Source organism: Balaenoptera physalus (assembly GCF_965194825.1).
Source record: "Balaenoptera physalus genome assembly, chromosome: 2".
In the NCBI taxonomy this organism is placed as follows: domain Eukaryota; kingdom Metazoa; phylum Chordata; class Mammalia; order Artiodactyla; family Balaenopteridae; genus Balaenoptera; species Balaenoptera physalus.
The window spans coordinates 176,232,059-176,247,919 of NC_138883.1; the positions used below are offsets into that span (position 1 = coordinate 176,232,059).

Sequence of the window (15,861 nt, forward strand, 5' to 3'; positions counted from 1 at the left end):
CAGGTGTGGCAGTTGCCATCCACCGGTCCTGCTCCCCCCGTGTAATCTCCTCCGGGAGTCCTGTGGGTGCTGAGTAATTAGCAGCATACTTAGAGGGCCGTGAAGTCTCAAAAAATGTTTGCTCATTGAATGAATAAATGCATCGTCTTAGAATAGGACATGTAGATGAATGTCCATCTGCCGCATGGGAGGTGAGCTGTCAGTATTAGAGCTTGAGGATAATTTTGGCGACCTGCAATCTGTTTTCTCCCCACCCCAGAGGGTGGTAGCGAAGCCAGCCTGAAAGACAGCAGTTTGCTTCTGTGCCTTAAGCCGATAACAGTTCCCATCCAATCCAGTATTTAAGAATAGTGATTATTTTTACTAGGTATCCCCCGGGGAGCAAAGTGGAGATACAGGACATTTTTGTGTCTCGGCAAATATTTGAAAATTTGCTGTCAAACCTATTAAACCCACCGCAACAGTCTTTCGGATTTTTAAAATATTCTACTGCAAAGAGCCCTCTGGATACTCATTTTCGTGTGTAATATAAGCCACATGGTAGCCATCACATCCATCTAAATCTCTTCTAACAATACATCTTTTCCTTTTTTTTTTTTTTTAAGTTTTCTTTTTTTGGTTTGACAGGAGCACTATAGGTCTTCATATAATTCAGTTGTATAAAGTTTTTCAGAGGACAAATGATAAGTGTCAACCCATGGCTATGTTGAAGCAGCATTTTCTTCCAGTGTGGAAAAATCATCCGGCTCTCAAATTTTGAACAGCTTTAAAAAAATTTTCCCTGAAGGTTACGGTGTCCAATAATTATTCCCTTTGCTTCAATGACAGTAAAAGAGTGCGGGTCGATAAAATGCAGGGTGAAAAAAAAAAAAAAACCCCACCAAAACTCTACTTTGGAGCAACGTAGGACGCCTCCTGTTTACACGGAGCGCGATGGGAACTAACCCAGGATCCACGCGGAGCCCATCAAATGCAATCCAGAGTTTCGTTAGACGTAAAGATAATGGCTGGTAAAAGTTCCCTCAAAGTAGCATCCTGCTCCGAATGCCGTCTGCATTTTCGTTATAAGACCTGAAGCGCCGCGCCGGCCCGGGCTGGGGGCGCCCGCTCTCCCACTCCCGGGCCGGGCCGCCGGCGGTGACAGGTGCCCGGGCCGCCGCCGCCGCGCCGAAAGCCGGCGCGCTAGGGGCGGTCGCTTCCCTGCACCCTCGCCTGTCAGCCAACGGCGCCGGGCGGGAGCGAGCGCGGGCGGCGGGCAGCGGGCGCGCGGGGCGGGGAGGCCGGCCGTGGACCCCGGCGTCCGAGCGCCCCGCGCGTCCCGGCCCGGCCTGTCGGCGGCCGCGGGGGCGGGGGCCGGGCGGCCCGGCGCGGGGAGCGGGGCCGGGCGCCGGGGGTTGGCGGGACGCGCGCTCCGTGCCGGCGCCCGGCCTCGAGCCCGCGCCCCCCCCCCCGCGTGCCCGCGCCGCTGCGCGATGCAGTGTGGGGAATGGCTGGGGTTGGCTGAAGAGCGCACAGTGGAGTTTTAATGTCCGCCATGTTGGCCATGGCGTATTGAGGAGAGCGAGCGAGAGAGGAGCGGAGCGGCTCGGCCTCCCACCTCCCGGCGGCTCTGAGTGCCCGGACGGCGGGCTCCGCGCTCCGCCCCTCCAGTCCCCGGCAGCGGCGGGCGAGTGGGGACCGAACCCCCGGTTCTCCATGATCCCGCTGGCCGGGGCCGTTTCCCCAGAGCGGAGAGGTATCTGCTGCGCCTGAGATGAGTAAACTGTCGTTTCGGGCGCGGGCGCTAGACGCCTCGAAGCCGCTGCCGGTTTTCCGCTGTGAGGATCTGCCCGACCTGCACGAATACGCCTCGATAAACCGGGCCGTGCCGCAGATGCCCACCGGAATGGAGAAGGAAGAGGAGTCGGTACGTGTTAACTCCCTTGCCCGACCCGCCGCCGGGCCCCGCTCCCTCCGCTGCCTGCGGCGGCGGCGGCGGAGCGCAGACCCACACAAAATGGCCGCCATCTTCTCTCCGCCGCCGACTCCCGTCGCCGGCGGGGCCTCTACCCCGCCGCCCCCGGCCTCTCCCCCCGGCCGCCGCGGCCCGGCGGGGCCTCCTCTCGGGCCACCCGCCGACCCCGGCCCCTCGGACCCGGGCCCCGCGGAGTTCGGGCGCCCGCAAGGCACAAAGGGGTCACGTGACGAGGCTGCCGGCAGCCATTTTGTGGTCGGAGCGCTTGGGCTGGGCCTTGTGCATCCGGAGAGGGAGCGGGCGGGCGGCGGGGGGTGCGGCGGCCGGGCCGCGGAGGCCCCGCCTGCAGGCCCCTCCGCGGGCCGCTGGGTGGCGCTCTGGGGCCGGCTCGGCCTTCGCGCGCCGCCGGCGCCGGCAGCGCAGGTTCCGGGCGCTTGGGGGCCGTGCTCTCCCGGCGGCCGGGGAGGCTGGCGGGGCCGGCGCGGCCCACGTGGAGCCGCGGAGGGGCCGGGCGGGGGCGGCGGGAGCCCTGCCGCGGAAGGTCGCGGCCCCGGAGCCGACTTAGGTGCTGCGTCCTCTTTGTGGGACTTGTGCCTCCATCCCTCCCCAGTCCTACCTGGTCGGATGACTCCTCCTTCTCCTGACTTTTCCTTTGATCCTTGAGAATATGTTGCGGGTTTGGGGGGGGGGTACTACGTGGCTCTTCTGGAGCCTGTAACGTTATTAGTTGCTTCCCTAATAAAACCTGAGTCCGCCCGATGGCTGGGTTTCTCGAGCTAGGGGAGAAAGGACCCCATGTAAGCAGGTGTTAAGAGATCTACCTGTTGGAAGAGGGCTTTCTTAACCCGCCACCGAACTCAGGTTAAGTGAACCCCTTCCTAGAAATCTTAACCTGGAGGTGTTTCGGTTGGGGGGGTTTCGGCATGTAAGTGTCGACGGCTCCCGGACGCCGTACCGCAGCTGCGTCTCTTCCCGGTCGTGGAAGTTGGGCTCAGACCCACGGATAATAGGCTCTTCCCCTCGTTCCCCCAGGTCCTTGGCAGGGTCGCTTGATGGCTTCTCACCCTAAGGAATTGCATACCTTGGTTTTCAGGTACAGCCACTTAAACAGGGGGCAGTGTGTTGACAGTTCCAGGAAGTCGAGGAGTCGCTGGATTGGTGCTACAGTTTTGTGGCGGAAAATCGTTCTGTCGTACCTGTGTTTGGTGCTGTAAGAATTTTTTAAATGCAGAAATCCTGCTCTGTAATGTCGATTTCGAAAAATAAAGCTGTTTAAACTCTTTGGGTTGTTTGACCTTTCAAAGTCAAATAGTGGTGACCGTCGCATGTTCCTTCCGAGAGTAGTGTCTTAGCGTGTGGAGTAGTTGAGATTGTCCGGCGCGGCCCCGACCTTTAGCACGTTGCCTGTGAGACACCACCTCTCGACTTGTTTCACTTGTATCAGCGGCAGAGTAGAATGGTGCCGCTTGTTTATTTTTAAATAAGTGATTTGTTTTTAAAAATTAAAGTACTTGTGACTGCAGAATCTCGTCTTTTGGTTTTATTTTTGTTTCCAAGTTTTCCAGATAATACTTTCAAGCTGGGGTGTCGACGTTAACACTGCCCTGGAAATTAATTGGTAGTTCCTGTTCTGCAGCCAAGAAAGGGGAGAGCTTTGATAAGAACAGATACCACTGCAGCACACCTTAGAAATTCAGTGAACTCTTGTTCCTCGGAACACTTTGGACTGTCCCAAGGGCCCCAACCTGAAATCAGAGCTGAGCTCAACTGAAGTATCAAGGCTTATGAAGTTTTTACGGATCGTTTCTGTTCACTGAAATGATTTTGACGTTTTGTAGTTCATTGTTTTCTAACATGCGGAGTCCCTATTTTTGAGGGATTTTTTTTTTTTCCCCTAAAGACTACCTTTTCCCATCGTCCGTGTAGAATTTGTTTCACTTCACATCCAACCAAAACTATGACCCGTGAAACATAGACTTCAGGAATAGACACTGAACTGAACAGAAGAATGTAAACAGTCCCAGGCAAACAGCTGCTCTCCAGTCCTGCGGCCTGTGCTGGCGGGGGGAGGAGGCTCTGTAGATCACAGGATTGAAAGTAGCGTGTTAGCCCTGAAATGTATACCAAGCACAAATAAAGGTAATTGAATTCCGGGTTATAGCCTGAGAAGAACAAACTTTTTGATAATTTGCTCAAGAATGATGTGCTTCTTATAAAGACGAACTTATGCCTCCGATTGACACGTCAGGGTCAGGAGCGATCTAGAACCTGAATTGAGTGTCTAGTTTAGAAAACGTGTAATCCTATGTTGATCATGAAAGATAGGGCATAATTAGATGAGGACAGTATTGCATATATGTCACCTCATTAAGAAGGCATTTTATGATCAAATGTATCTGGAAAATTGTCATGTGAACTGTACCTGCTAACTGTTACCATATTTTGTTTCTGTGGTAAACGTGGCAGAAATGCTAGGTCTAAACACAGGGAAAATAACACTTATTAAAGTATTCCCACTTAACTAATATAAGCTGAACGCACTGCCTTAATTAGGCATGCCTCTTAATTTTAAGAAACAACTTTAAGTAGAAGTCCCCTCCTCCCTTCCAAACATGAATTTTACTCAACTTTAGAACTTAGTTGTTAGTCCTTTTTTGATGAGGATTGAGAAATAACTCCAGATTGTAATAAACTGAAGGACTTGACTGAGACATAGATGTTAGAGACTCAGTGTCTCAATTGGTATAATGTGATACATTGTAACTTGCTACATCAAAAAGTAACAGTTGATAAAGGCTTTGATTTAATGAATAACAAGTAATTTTCAGATCATGGGAAATCAATAGACTGTCAGCTCTAAATATGAAATAAATAAGTACCTTAATTTAAACACATGGGGGGGGGGCAGAGGTTGCACCATTATAATTTTTTAACATTTTAATTTTAAGATTATAATCTTAACTTTAAGGTTAGAAATGTTGAAATACTACTTAGTGCCATGGCTTCACCTTTCAATGAAAGGGTAGTTTTTCCAAGATATCAGTACAATCGAATGTTTTCGTTACAGTTGGAGCTTTACGTTTTCCTTTATGGATACTTCTCACTTTAGGAAAGACATTCTGACAAAGTTGGTTTTAAAGTGATACCCCACAAAGTGGAGCTGCTTGGTTCCTCTAGTAGTTGAAGTGTTTCCATTGGGATGCCAGAGTGTGTGACTTCATTCACTGTAAGGGGTGGAGGCTTAACCTCGCTTCTCCAGCCGACGGGGAGGACGGGGAGGACATGTGACGGTGATTAAAACGTCAGTGATGATACCGCCTTGTTACTGCCCTACGCAGCCACCTTTGGGACAGTGGGGTGTCGGGCCCAGCTATCGCAGTCCAACACCTGGTTTTAATAGGGTTCTAATCAGACGTGTAGTCTCATACCCCTGTCTTTTCCTCTCTTCAAACTGTATCCTTCATTAGTGGCCAGTATACAACGTTATGAAAACCAAGTTTGTAAAGTCGACAGGTAGGTGTTTTTTGTTTTCAGTTAGGGGTTAAAGTGGAGATACGTACATATCTTCTGTTAAGAGGAAAAGTAGTTAAGCACTACACTTTCAAAATGATAAAAGTCTAGTTTGTTTTATAAAAACAAGCTTAAATCACTTTAAGTGATAAGTCTAAAAGTTCGATTTCTCATTTTTTTGAAAGAAACTAAGAATCCTTTTTTCCTTTAAAATTTTGTAAACCAAGATTTCTTAGTCCTTAATCTAGATTCCTCCATTCTGTCCACTGCATTGGAAGTGAAAAGAAATCTGTGAAGTCGCAACTGTACTAGAAGCAAAGCTTAATTTTTACAGCTAGTTTGAATTAGAAAGGAATTGAGGATATTTGGGGTTTTCCGTTAAGTAGCAAATAATTAGTTAAAGGCAAAGATAATTGAGAAGCAATAATAAAGTCTAGTTCCAACTTTCTATCCTGCCCAAGATATTTTTGAGTGTGTCGGCTGGGTTCTGAGGGTTATGCGGAAATGATGCTAGAAGTAGTGAATTCCCGTGATACGCACATACAGTTTTGTGACAGTATATTTTTCTGGGGAGAAAGTTCGTATTTGTCATCAGTTTCTCAAGGTATTGATAAAGGCAGAAAGCCCAAGGTTAAGATTTGCCGTTCTAGAAATTTCAACAGTCATTTTGGTTTCATCAGTATGGAAGTTATTACATAGACTTAATCAGAGAAGAAAAATTGAAAAATTAATCGGCAACTCGGGAAGACTGAGCACTCTTACCTACAAAAGGAGCCTCTTGAAAACTGTAGGGCCTGGTGCCTAAAGTGTTAGCATTAGCTCTTGTTTCGGTGTGCCGTTTGACATTTAAGATTTTGGATTAGTACCATTTGTACTTAGACTTCATTTTCTTATAAAACAGTAATGAAAACTAATGGGCTTACGTGTCGAATGGTGTTCTGTGGGTGCTTGTGATGTGTAATGGAATTTGTGCAGAACTACCTTTTCTTTCTGTTAATCAACAGGACTTAATTAAAAGTGCCATCTAAATACAGGAGAGCTTCAATCTTGTAAATAAAGAATAATAACCTGTGCTTACAGGTTCATGAATTTGTGGCTAGGATTAAATATGAAACTAGCTATTCCTGATAGTATCTAAGACGAGGTTTTAGTTTAGTCTGTGTATTGCGTTCTACTATATCGTGGTCTGTAGTAGTAGTAGTGGGAGAGAAACAGACGGAAGATGTATGTGGATCTACGTACGTACATAATGGCAAGAGATGAAGGTGTGGATTCTGACTGGGGGATTCCATTTTTCTGAAAAGTTAAGGGTACTTGTTATCAGCGATTGGTTAAAACGTAATTTTAAAGTAGAGGGTAGCATTTCATATAATGGAATGATGGTATGGTTTGTGATTCTATTTCTTAGGAGAAGGCAACCCACAAGGAAATGAGAATTTTATATTGTAATTTGGGAATAAAATGACTTCTGAGTCTCCAAGTGCAAAAGCAGTATGAAAGTATGAAATACGTAGGCAGAACTAGATAGTGTCTTTTACTTTTAAAGTAAGCTTTTGAACCTTTGAAGTGTGACTTATATTAATACGTTACAATACCTCCTCTGTAAGAATAAATCAATTTACAGGGAAATCACCAGGAAGAGAAGCGATTCAGATGTTTTAAACAACTTGCTAGAACTACTTTTCAGTGAATTACTTGAAGCTAACTGTTGACTTCTGCCTATTATCTTGGTCAAATTTGCTAAAGCCTCTGATAATAGTTAATGATTTTGAGCAATTTCAGTATTTTAAGCAGAGTGGATCCTTAACTTTGCACCTTTAAATATATGAATTGAATTTCATCCGCCAGCCCCACTGTAGGTAGATGAAAACCAAAAACAAACGTGCTGTTAATAAATCTACTGCGACCCATGATCTGAGTTGTCTCTTTAATGAGTAGGGATATAATCAGTTCTTTAAAAGATAAAGCCCTTCTTCGATTATTTGTTGTCATGGAGGTTATCCTTAAGAAGTTGGTTCAGCTTCAGATACGCATGGTGACAGTTTGCTGAGTTTTGCAACACATTATTAAAGCAAATCATTTTGGTTGAATTTCCTTCAGTATGGCAAATACTGGCTGAAGAAGTACGACGCAGCCTTAGGGTAAATCCAGGGGCAAAGGTAAACTGAGGTTTGAAATATCCTGTGGGTGATTTACTAGAGGTTCAAATCTTCTTTCTATATTGGGATGAATTATTTTGATTATCTTAGAATCGCAAGTACCGGTTGTATATCCTCTGAGAGGAAGGTACTTTGGCATTTGTGGCATTTGACAAGTCACTTAAGCTTACTGGATGAACTTTAGTTTCTTCATGTGCCAACGCTCTCCTGACCTACCTTATGTGGGAGGTATAGCTCTGGGGAGTGAGTCAGACGGTATCTGTGAAAATGCTGTACACATGCATTTCATTATTACCAAATACTAAGTGAATGTTCACGATGGCCTTGCTTTTTGTTGCTGTTCAAAACTACTTACATTTGTACAATCCCTTGTATTTAGGATTGTCTGGTATAAATGTGTTAGATGTGTTGTCTGTCCTCAGAGAATCGTATGATGTTGTTGTGAAAAGTTGTGTCTTTAAATTTAGGTAATTATTAATTGGGAAAAGCATCAAGCTGGGAGTTACTAGAGCTAAGACCTCATCCAGCTTCTGACTGTGTGTGCACACGCGTGCTTGCGTGCTCTCACACACCCGGGTTTTCTTAACTGCAAGATGAAGTAGGGCCGTGATAGTTTCCTGTAGTAATGAGCGTATTATGTTACCAATGCATTTAGGTCTGTTAACTTATGTATTTTATGTGTTTATAGAATAATCATTAAATCTTTAATTAGTTGATGGCTTCATTTGCACTCTACATAGACACAGTTTACACACAAGTAAGTAACCTGGGTGCATGGATAATTGGTTCCAGTTTAGTCTAGGAGGCTTGTGTTTTAAAGCACTTAAAGAATATAAGTCAGTTGCAGTAGTCACAGAATGCTTTTATTGTTATGAGAGTTTGAAATTAGAATCACAATACTGTATTGATGGTTGCAAATTTGTGCTTTATCTATAAGATAATAAGAGTCTGAAGGGGAAACAAAATATAAATATGGCTGTTTTGAAGTCTAAAGCAAGAATTTGATCATTGTTCTAATGGCTAAGTGAAGATTTTTGAGGTATATTGTACAAAGACTAAGAAAATATAGATAAATCCAATTTCATTCACTTTTGTAGCAAATATTTATTGTGCACTTACAGTGAACTAAGGACTCTTCTAGGCCCTGTGGATCCGACAGTCAGCAAGCAGTTCCCTTTTTCATGGATCTCACATTCTAGCACCTAGGCTCTATGAGGGCAGGACTTTTTGTTTGCTTTGTTCACTGATGTTTTTTCAGCGCCTGAAATAGTGCCTGACAGAGTAAGTGTTCAGTATTTGTTTAGTTGAATGACTGACTTCTAATGGGAAAACAGAGACAAAAAGCGAATGAATGAAAGTGGCGGTGGATCAAGACCGTATAGAATTTCAGGTGGCAGGAGGAGGACAGAGATGTCTTTGTGTAGAGGGTCAAGGAACGCTGGCCCTGAGACTTGCAGTGGGAGGGGCCAGCCCTGCGAAGGGCTGCATGGAGAACATGCCAGGCAGAGAGACTGCAGATGCGGGGAGCCCAGGCCAGGAGCCGAAGGCCAGCGTGCTAGAGGGAGGCGAAGAGGGTTGCGCAGTGCGAGGGCGCAGAGGACCCCGCCGGGGGTGCGTACCTGGTGAGGCGGTGCAGGCTACTACACGGAGCTTGGGGTGTTTTGAGGTCAAATAATAAGCCTTTAGAGAGGTTCAGGCAAGGCAGTGCCATGATCCGATGTATGTCTTTTGAAGGTTATTCTCACTACCATGTGCAGAATGAGTCGTACGGGCAAGAGTGGCTCTAACTAGGGTGGTGGTAGGGAAGAAGAGAAATGGATGAACTTGAGGTATATTTTGAGGGTAGGACCAACAGAACTTGGCTGACAGATTAGAGTGTACTAGATGGAGAGAAAGAATCAAGGATTAGTCCCTGATCTTTACCTTGAGCAGCTGGGTGGATGGGTGATTAGGCCCCTGCTTCCTGACGTAGGGAAAATTGGAGGAGGGAGGGTATATAAAGGATGGACTTATTACTCAGTTTGAAGTGCCTCTTACTCATTTGTGTTTAGCTGGTACGCAAGAATGTAAGCATTAGAGCAGTCTGCACTGGAGGTGCACAATTCAGAAGTCATGGGCTGTACGATAAATTTGAAGGTCTTTGGGTTACAGGTGTTTTTAAAGCATTAAGGCTCAAGAAGAGGAGGAGCTATTAGAGAATTAGGAAGAAAGTGAGGATAAAGGTGTCTCAAGAAGGAAGGACATTGGTTAAGTCCGTCCACCGAGAAGATGAGTGAGGGGAAAGTGACCGTTTTATTTGATTAGGTATGTGCCATTGGCCTATTTTGATGGCATAGTGGGAAGGAAAGCCTGAGTGGAATTGAAGAAATACTGAAAGATAAATAAAAGGGTCAGAGCAAGTATAGACGACTCCTTGGAATAGTTGTGCTGGGAAGAGGCACTGAAAAAATAGCGGGGGGGGGATTGGGGGCATCAACAAATCATTTCTTTTAAAAAGTAGTTACAAAGTTCAGGCAGACGCAAAGAGGGAAGCAAAGCTGAGTCCTCCATTGCCCCGGCCACTACCTAGAGAGTTTCCAGGCTACCGGCACAGGTAGGGGAGGCCCCGGATAGAGCCTGCCAACCTCCTGGAGTTGAAGAGGCGGAGAATTCAGTTTGGGGAGGCTACAGTGGCTTCAGGCCTAGGTACCAGAGATGCACCGAGGTCTGCAGAGAGGTCCCCTGGAGTCTCTAGCCGAAAACTGGTCTGAGCCTGTCTGGTGGGGGGTGGGGGAGGAAAGCACCTGGAAAGAAGTAGGAGGGACATTTCTGGGAGCTCACACAGGGCTGGGAATATGTTACGTCCTCAGTGACCAGAGTGGAAAGACCTCCTAATGCAGAGGGCATCAGACAAGAGTTCTCAGAGGGTCATTTCCTTAGTGGTAGGGCCAAATTAGCTCTAGACTAAACTGTTCTGGACTTACCCTAATAAAGACTAAACACTAGCCTCGAAAGGAGCCAACTAATTTCGGATAACTGTGTCCCAGAGTAAAGCCCCACAATGTTTAGAGAAATACTAAAAGATCCTACAACATAAAACTCAGTGTTTGGCATCCAATTAAAAAAAAAATCACCAGGTGTGCAAAGATGCTGGAAAATCTAACCAATAACTAAGGAAAAAGTTAATCAACAGAAAGAGATGTAGAAATAACCCAGGTAATAGAGTTAGTAGACAAAAATGTTAAAATGGCTATTATAAATAAATAAGTGATTAGAACTAGTGTAATCGTTGGAATGATATCATTAAAAAGGATGAAGTAATCCTATTTCCTCTCCTACTCGAGGACTTTGTTCCTAAAAACTGTTTCCTATCTTTTCCTGGATTGATTTCATGGAGGGCTTGGTCACTGATTTAAGCAGAAGTACTTTTTCCTTTTTAGAAGTAAGGAAGGGTATATGGCCAGTGGTAGAGTTGGCAGTGGGAGGGTGGGGTATTTATCCTATGATTCTATTGCCTCTATGCAGTATGAGGTGACATCATCACCTCAGAGCAAGGGGGGGCCTTGAGACGAAGGTATGTGTGGGAAGCTCACCTACTAGAGAAGTGTAACAGGACTGATGGGCTAGCTGGGGGCTCAGGGTTTGTGATCATTTGAAGTGAGACCAGTCTGCTCACTTGGGCAGTTGAATGCAAGCATTCAACTTGAGTTCAAGAATAAAGTAGGTATATAATAAGGTTTTTCTAGGGTTGAGGTTTGCCCAGCAAGTACAAAGGGGGGAAAGAGGGATGAGGGCATTAAAAGTATGTGTGAGGTAGATGATCATGATAGACCTGGGATCCAAACTGGTTAAGCAGGGAAAGGAAGGCCTCAGGGAGCTGGTGCGGACCGGGGAAGTGGTCGGACACACTAGGATGGCTCTGCGGGGGGAGGGGTGCCGTGCTGGAACTGGGGGAGCCTGAGCCAGGAGGGTGCCAGTTAAAGAGTGAGATGCTTGAGTTTCGATTTCAGCGGTGTATCGTCCACGTAGACGTCGTTACTCAGTGATGCCGAACGTGTGGGAATAGTTGAGAAGAAGACCGTGAGCTCTGACTGAGCAACACAGTGGGTACGGCAGCTCTGGGGAGAGGGAGTGAGGGTGTGAACATCTGAGGGGTTAGGGTTTCTGAAAGGACAGCGGAGAGGAAATGGTGTGGCCCGGCAGTGGGGGGCAAGGAGAACACTTAGCCCGTCTGTAAGTGTGTGGGACGAGGGAAGATACACAGCTTCTGCTTGGAAGGGCTCCAGGGAGTGCTGTTTCTGGAAGACACTGCCAGGCTTAAAATAGAGCAAGGGGGTGAGGGAACGTTGAAAGAGGCTGAGACTGTGAAGAGGAGTTTACTGATACATCTTTATTCTAGAGAACAGAGTGGAAGTGTTCGGGAGGGTGGGGAAGAGCAGAAGATTGGGTCAGATTAGGGGACATTAGATCAGAACGGTAGCAGGAGCTAGAGTGATGCTGTCCAGTCGTGAACTCTGTTGGTAACGGATGCGAAGAATGATGGGGTTTATCCAGCCAACCTCAGAGGCACAGGTGGCTCAGAATACCTTCCTGCCGCTAGGGGTGGGGTGAGAGCCCAAAGGACGGGCGGCCCCACTAGACAGACACTGGTGGCTCGATGAACGCCAAGGCCGGTCACTCCTGCCGCTCAGGTGTGTAATAATCTGTACAGAGAAGAGCTTTTGTACAGCACACTTGTTTCAGGACCCAGGAAATGGGCCTTTACGGTTGTTACTGCGCGCCTGAGAACTCTCCCTCCTCTGCAGTGCTTCTCGACACTGCACCAGTCGCTCACCCTCAGAACATTCCGGAAAATTGGGGGGGGTGTTTTTGATTGTCACAGGTTTGGGGGAGGTGCTGTGCGGGCCAGGAACAATGCAAGTGCCACCACGCAGAGGACAGCCCGGCAAAACAAAAAATTGCCTGTTTGACTTTTTGACTGTCCCGCAGAACATTCCAGTTGGTGAGATTCCATTTACAGATTATCTCAGTTAAGAACCTAATTCCATTTTACTTGTAAAGTGTTTTTTGTATAGTTTTGGTATACACTAAAATTTCCAGGGCTGCAACTGTATATAAAGTAAGGGAATGTTGTACTTTATTTTGTTGAGAACTTTTGCAGTCACTGTTACCGTTTTGGACATAGTAATAACTATCAACACTGTTAGTGGTATTTGAGTCAACAGTAGTACAGGTCTGCAAAAAAGTCTGGTTTTTTAGCTCTCTGTAGACATGTAAGCTTCTGTAGTTACTTCGTTTTGTCTTCCTGGGTACATATCCCAATTATTTACATGTTGAAACACATAGTATTTTATTATAACTTAACTTTCCTTTAATTTCTACTTGGTTTTGCAGTTAGATCCTTGGATTGATTATATGGAAACGTGCATAAGTAGAAGAGTGGAGTAATTTGAAAAAAGGGGGCATTGGGTCTGACAGGGTTGAAAACAGCTGTTCTGCTGGGTTCAAAACACCAGCCAAGTTCTGGCTGTGCTACTTACATTTACCCCAGGTCTCTCTAAGTGTGGTATGAGAATGAAATGAGCCTGTGTAAAGTGTATAGCATGGTGCTTATAGTAAGTGCTCGGATCTTTTTTACTTATTATTTTAGTTTAATTTTTGTCCTTGAAGGATGGAAATGTGTTTTTTAGGTAGGATTTTAAAATTTCAACAGATTGCCATCATAGCAAATGATTTTTGATATGGAGTGTTTTGATAGTGGGTATGGTTTTTATACGTATCTAGTTGTATTTATGACAGAATGTGAGATAATAAGCAAGGTATCAAAAAACAAGGTCTTAAGTCATGTCAAGGAAGTCAACTCAAATGGATTATTTTCTCAACTTAAATACGTGCTTGGTTTCCCAGCCTCAAATGTATGAAATGTGTTTCGAAGAATTTGCTGGAAAAAATCGTTTTCTGTACTTTTTAACAGGTTCTGTACATTTTAGTGATTTTTGGTTCTGTTTTTAAAAAATGTTTAGATGTTTTTAATCAATTTTTTTATTGAAGTATGGTCGATTTACAATGTTAATTTCTGCTGTACAGCAAAGCGATTCAGTTATATATATGTGTGTGTACGTGTATATATATATAAATATATGTATATATATATATATATATATACGTACACACACACATTATTTTTTAAAATATATTCTTTCCCATTATGGTTTATCATAGGATATTGCATATAGTTCTCTGTGCTGTACAGATTTCTAGTTCTTGAGACTGCTCTTTCACATACATCCATGCATCTGAGTCTAAGAATTTCTGTTAAAAGATTAGGATGTACTCTAATTCTGAAAGGTTTATAATTGCTTTTTAACTGGTCTCCCTACTCTAGTTTTCAAATTTACACCCCCCTCAAAGTTGTCAGGATGATATTTTTAAGTGTGAGTCTGGTTGTTATTTTGCTATCTAAAATTCTTAAATTGCTCCTTTTTCTGATAGAATAAAATGCAAAAACCTTTCAGTGGGGTTCCCTGGGCCCTGCAGGATGTGACCGCTGCCTCCATCCCCAGTCTTTCCCCTTTCCCCTCCTTCAGCCCTGTATTCGTTGTTTGTTGCTGCATAACAGATTACTCCCAAACTTAGTAGCTTGAAACAACCAACACTTAACTCTCTCACACAGTTTCTGAGGGCTAGGAACCTTAGGAGCAGCTTACGTGGGTGATACTGGCCCCGCGTCTTTCACAGAGTCCCAGCAAAGCTGTTGGGACAGCAGCCCAGTAGGGCTGCAGCAGGCTTCCCCCAGAGGAATGGGTCCAAAAGAGAGAGAGAACACACAGTCTCCTGTGACCTAGTTTTGGAAGTTACGCATCGTCACTTCTGTCTCTTGCTGTTGGTCACACACACCAACCCTGGTAAGTGTGGGGGGCGCCTCACAAGGCTGTGCATGCCAGGAGACAGGGATCATTGGAGGCTGGCTACCGCAGTTGACCACATGCAGAATGTTCTCCCTCCCTCCCAAAGCCCCCAAAAGTCTCGTCCCGTTACAGCATAAGGGTCTCATCCAGATTGGTTTCACGTACAGCTGGGGCGTCTCAAATGCAGTTCATTACGTATAGCTTCTCAGGTACAAATTCCTCTCAACCTGTGAAGCTAAAGAGACATCTGCTCCCACCCTGTGCCACCACCAGTATAGAGTGTTGGCTCAGGCTTGGGATAACCGCTACAAAGCGTTCCTGTTCAAGGGGAGTCCCTGGTCCACAGCATTTCTGAAATCCAGTCAGGCGAATGATGGTAACTCCTTGGTTGAGTGTCAGCTCCTGGGTATAAGTCACGCAAGGTGTCACTTTTGCCCTGTGGGCATTTGGTTCACCCTTCCCTTTTCGGGAAGGTAGAACCTGTTCGCTACTGGGTTTTCTTAACTTGCTTCCTGCCAGCAAAGCCCTTAACTTGCTTTTAGGACTTTGAAGGCCTCTCTTCATTTTGTATTGTCTCTTGTCTCCATTAGGTCAAGCTGCTAATGTTTCTGTCTGTATAATTCTTTTAAAAGCTTTGTGGGTCTTCCGTGCGTTGTATTGGTCTTCTATTGAATTTTATTCCATTAGCCAGAAGCCACACCCATGAACCTCTCTGAGGTAAGCCTTTTACTGCCTCGAGCTCCTGCTGAGACAACGCCCTTAAGCTTCGCACGGCCTTATTGTTTGATCGAGAGAAGCTCTGAAGCCCGTAGTTCTGGTCAGCAGGCCTTTCGTCTGACCGAACAGTACTCTGAGGCGCCGTCTTGGGTCTTTCTGAGGTCTAACAGAGGGTTTTCTCGTCACTCCCCCAGCGTAGTTTTCAGGCCGCGTTTTTCTGTCGGAGCCCTGCCTTTGATCTTGGGTCAGAATCCGTTTCTGGATTTGAGCCCCGTCTTCAGTCTGGGGAGACGGCAAATCGTCCAAACCGTCGAGCCGTGGCTCCTCTGTAACGTTCTTCACTTCATCTTCCCATTTCCACCATGTGTAGCAGAAGAACACGGCAGCGCTTCCGGCTCTCAGAGGGTGGAAAACCTCCTCAGTAGCTAAATCACCCAGCTCGTGAGGTAGATTTTCCACTTTTCACAGAACTGACGGGCTCGGGGTCAGGGTCGGTAAACTGTGTGCGCCTTGCTGACAGGCAGACCCCTTCCTCTGGCTTCCAGGGACGTTCGCCTCGCCCCGTGGGACACCACAGGGCTTTATGAGCAGCTTCTTCCCCGACACTGTCCTCGCAGACCGGGCCCCTGCCCGC

The 15,861-nt window shown here is 46.1% G+C and overlaps 1 protein-coding gene across 8 annotated transcripts in view; it reads left to right on the forward strand.

Annotated features, from left to right (window-relative positions):
- EPC1 (enhancer of polycomb homolog 1) overlaps positions 1–15,861 on the forward strand; it is a 93,750-nt gene that overhangs the window by 25,406 nt on the left and 52,483 nt on the right. Inside the window, exons 1-2 of one of the 8 annotated variants that reach the window (XM_082452769.1) lie at positions 13–1,906; positions 3,048–3,236. The exons of 4 other annotated variants lie outside the window; for them this stretch is intronic. In XM_082452769.1, coding sequence (XP_082308895.1) covers positions 1,754–1,906; positions 3,048–3,080 — 186 coding nt within the window. In that variant the 5' untranslated portion in view covers positions 13–1,753 and the 3' untranslated portion in view covers positions 3,081–3,236. Of the gene's footprint in view, positions 1–11; positions 1,907–3,047; positions 3,237–15,861 lie in introns of those variants that run through there. 3 more of the 8 variants (XM_082452765.1, XM_082452766.1, XM_082452767.1) reach the window with 3 other exon arrangements.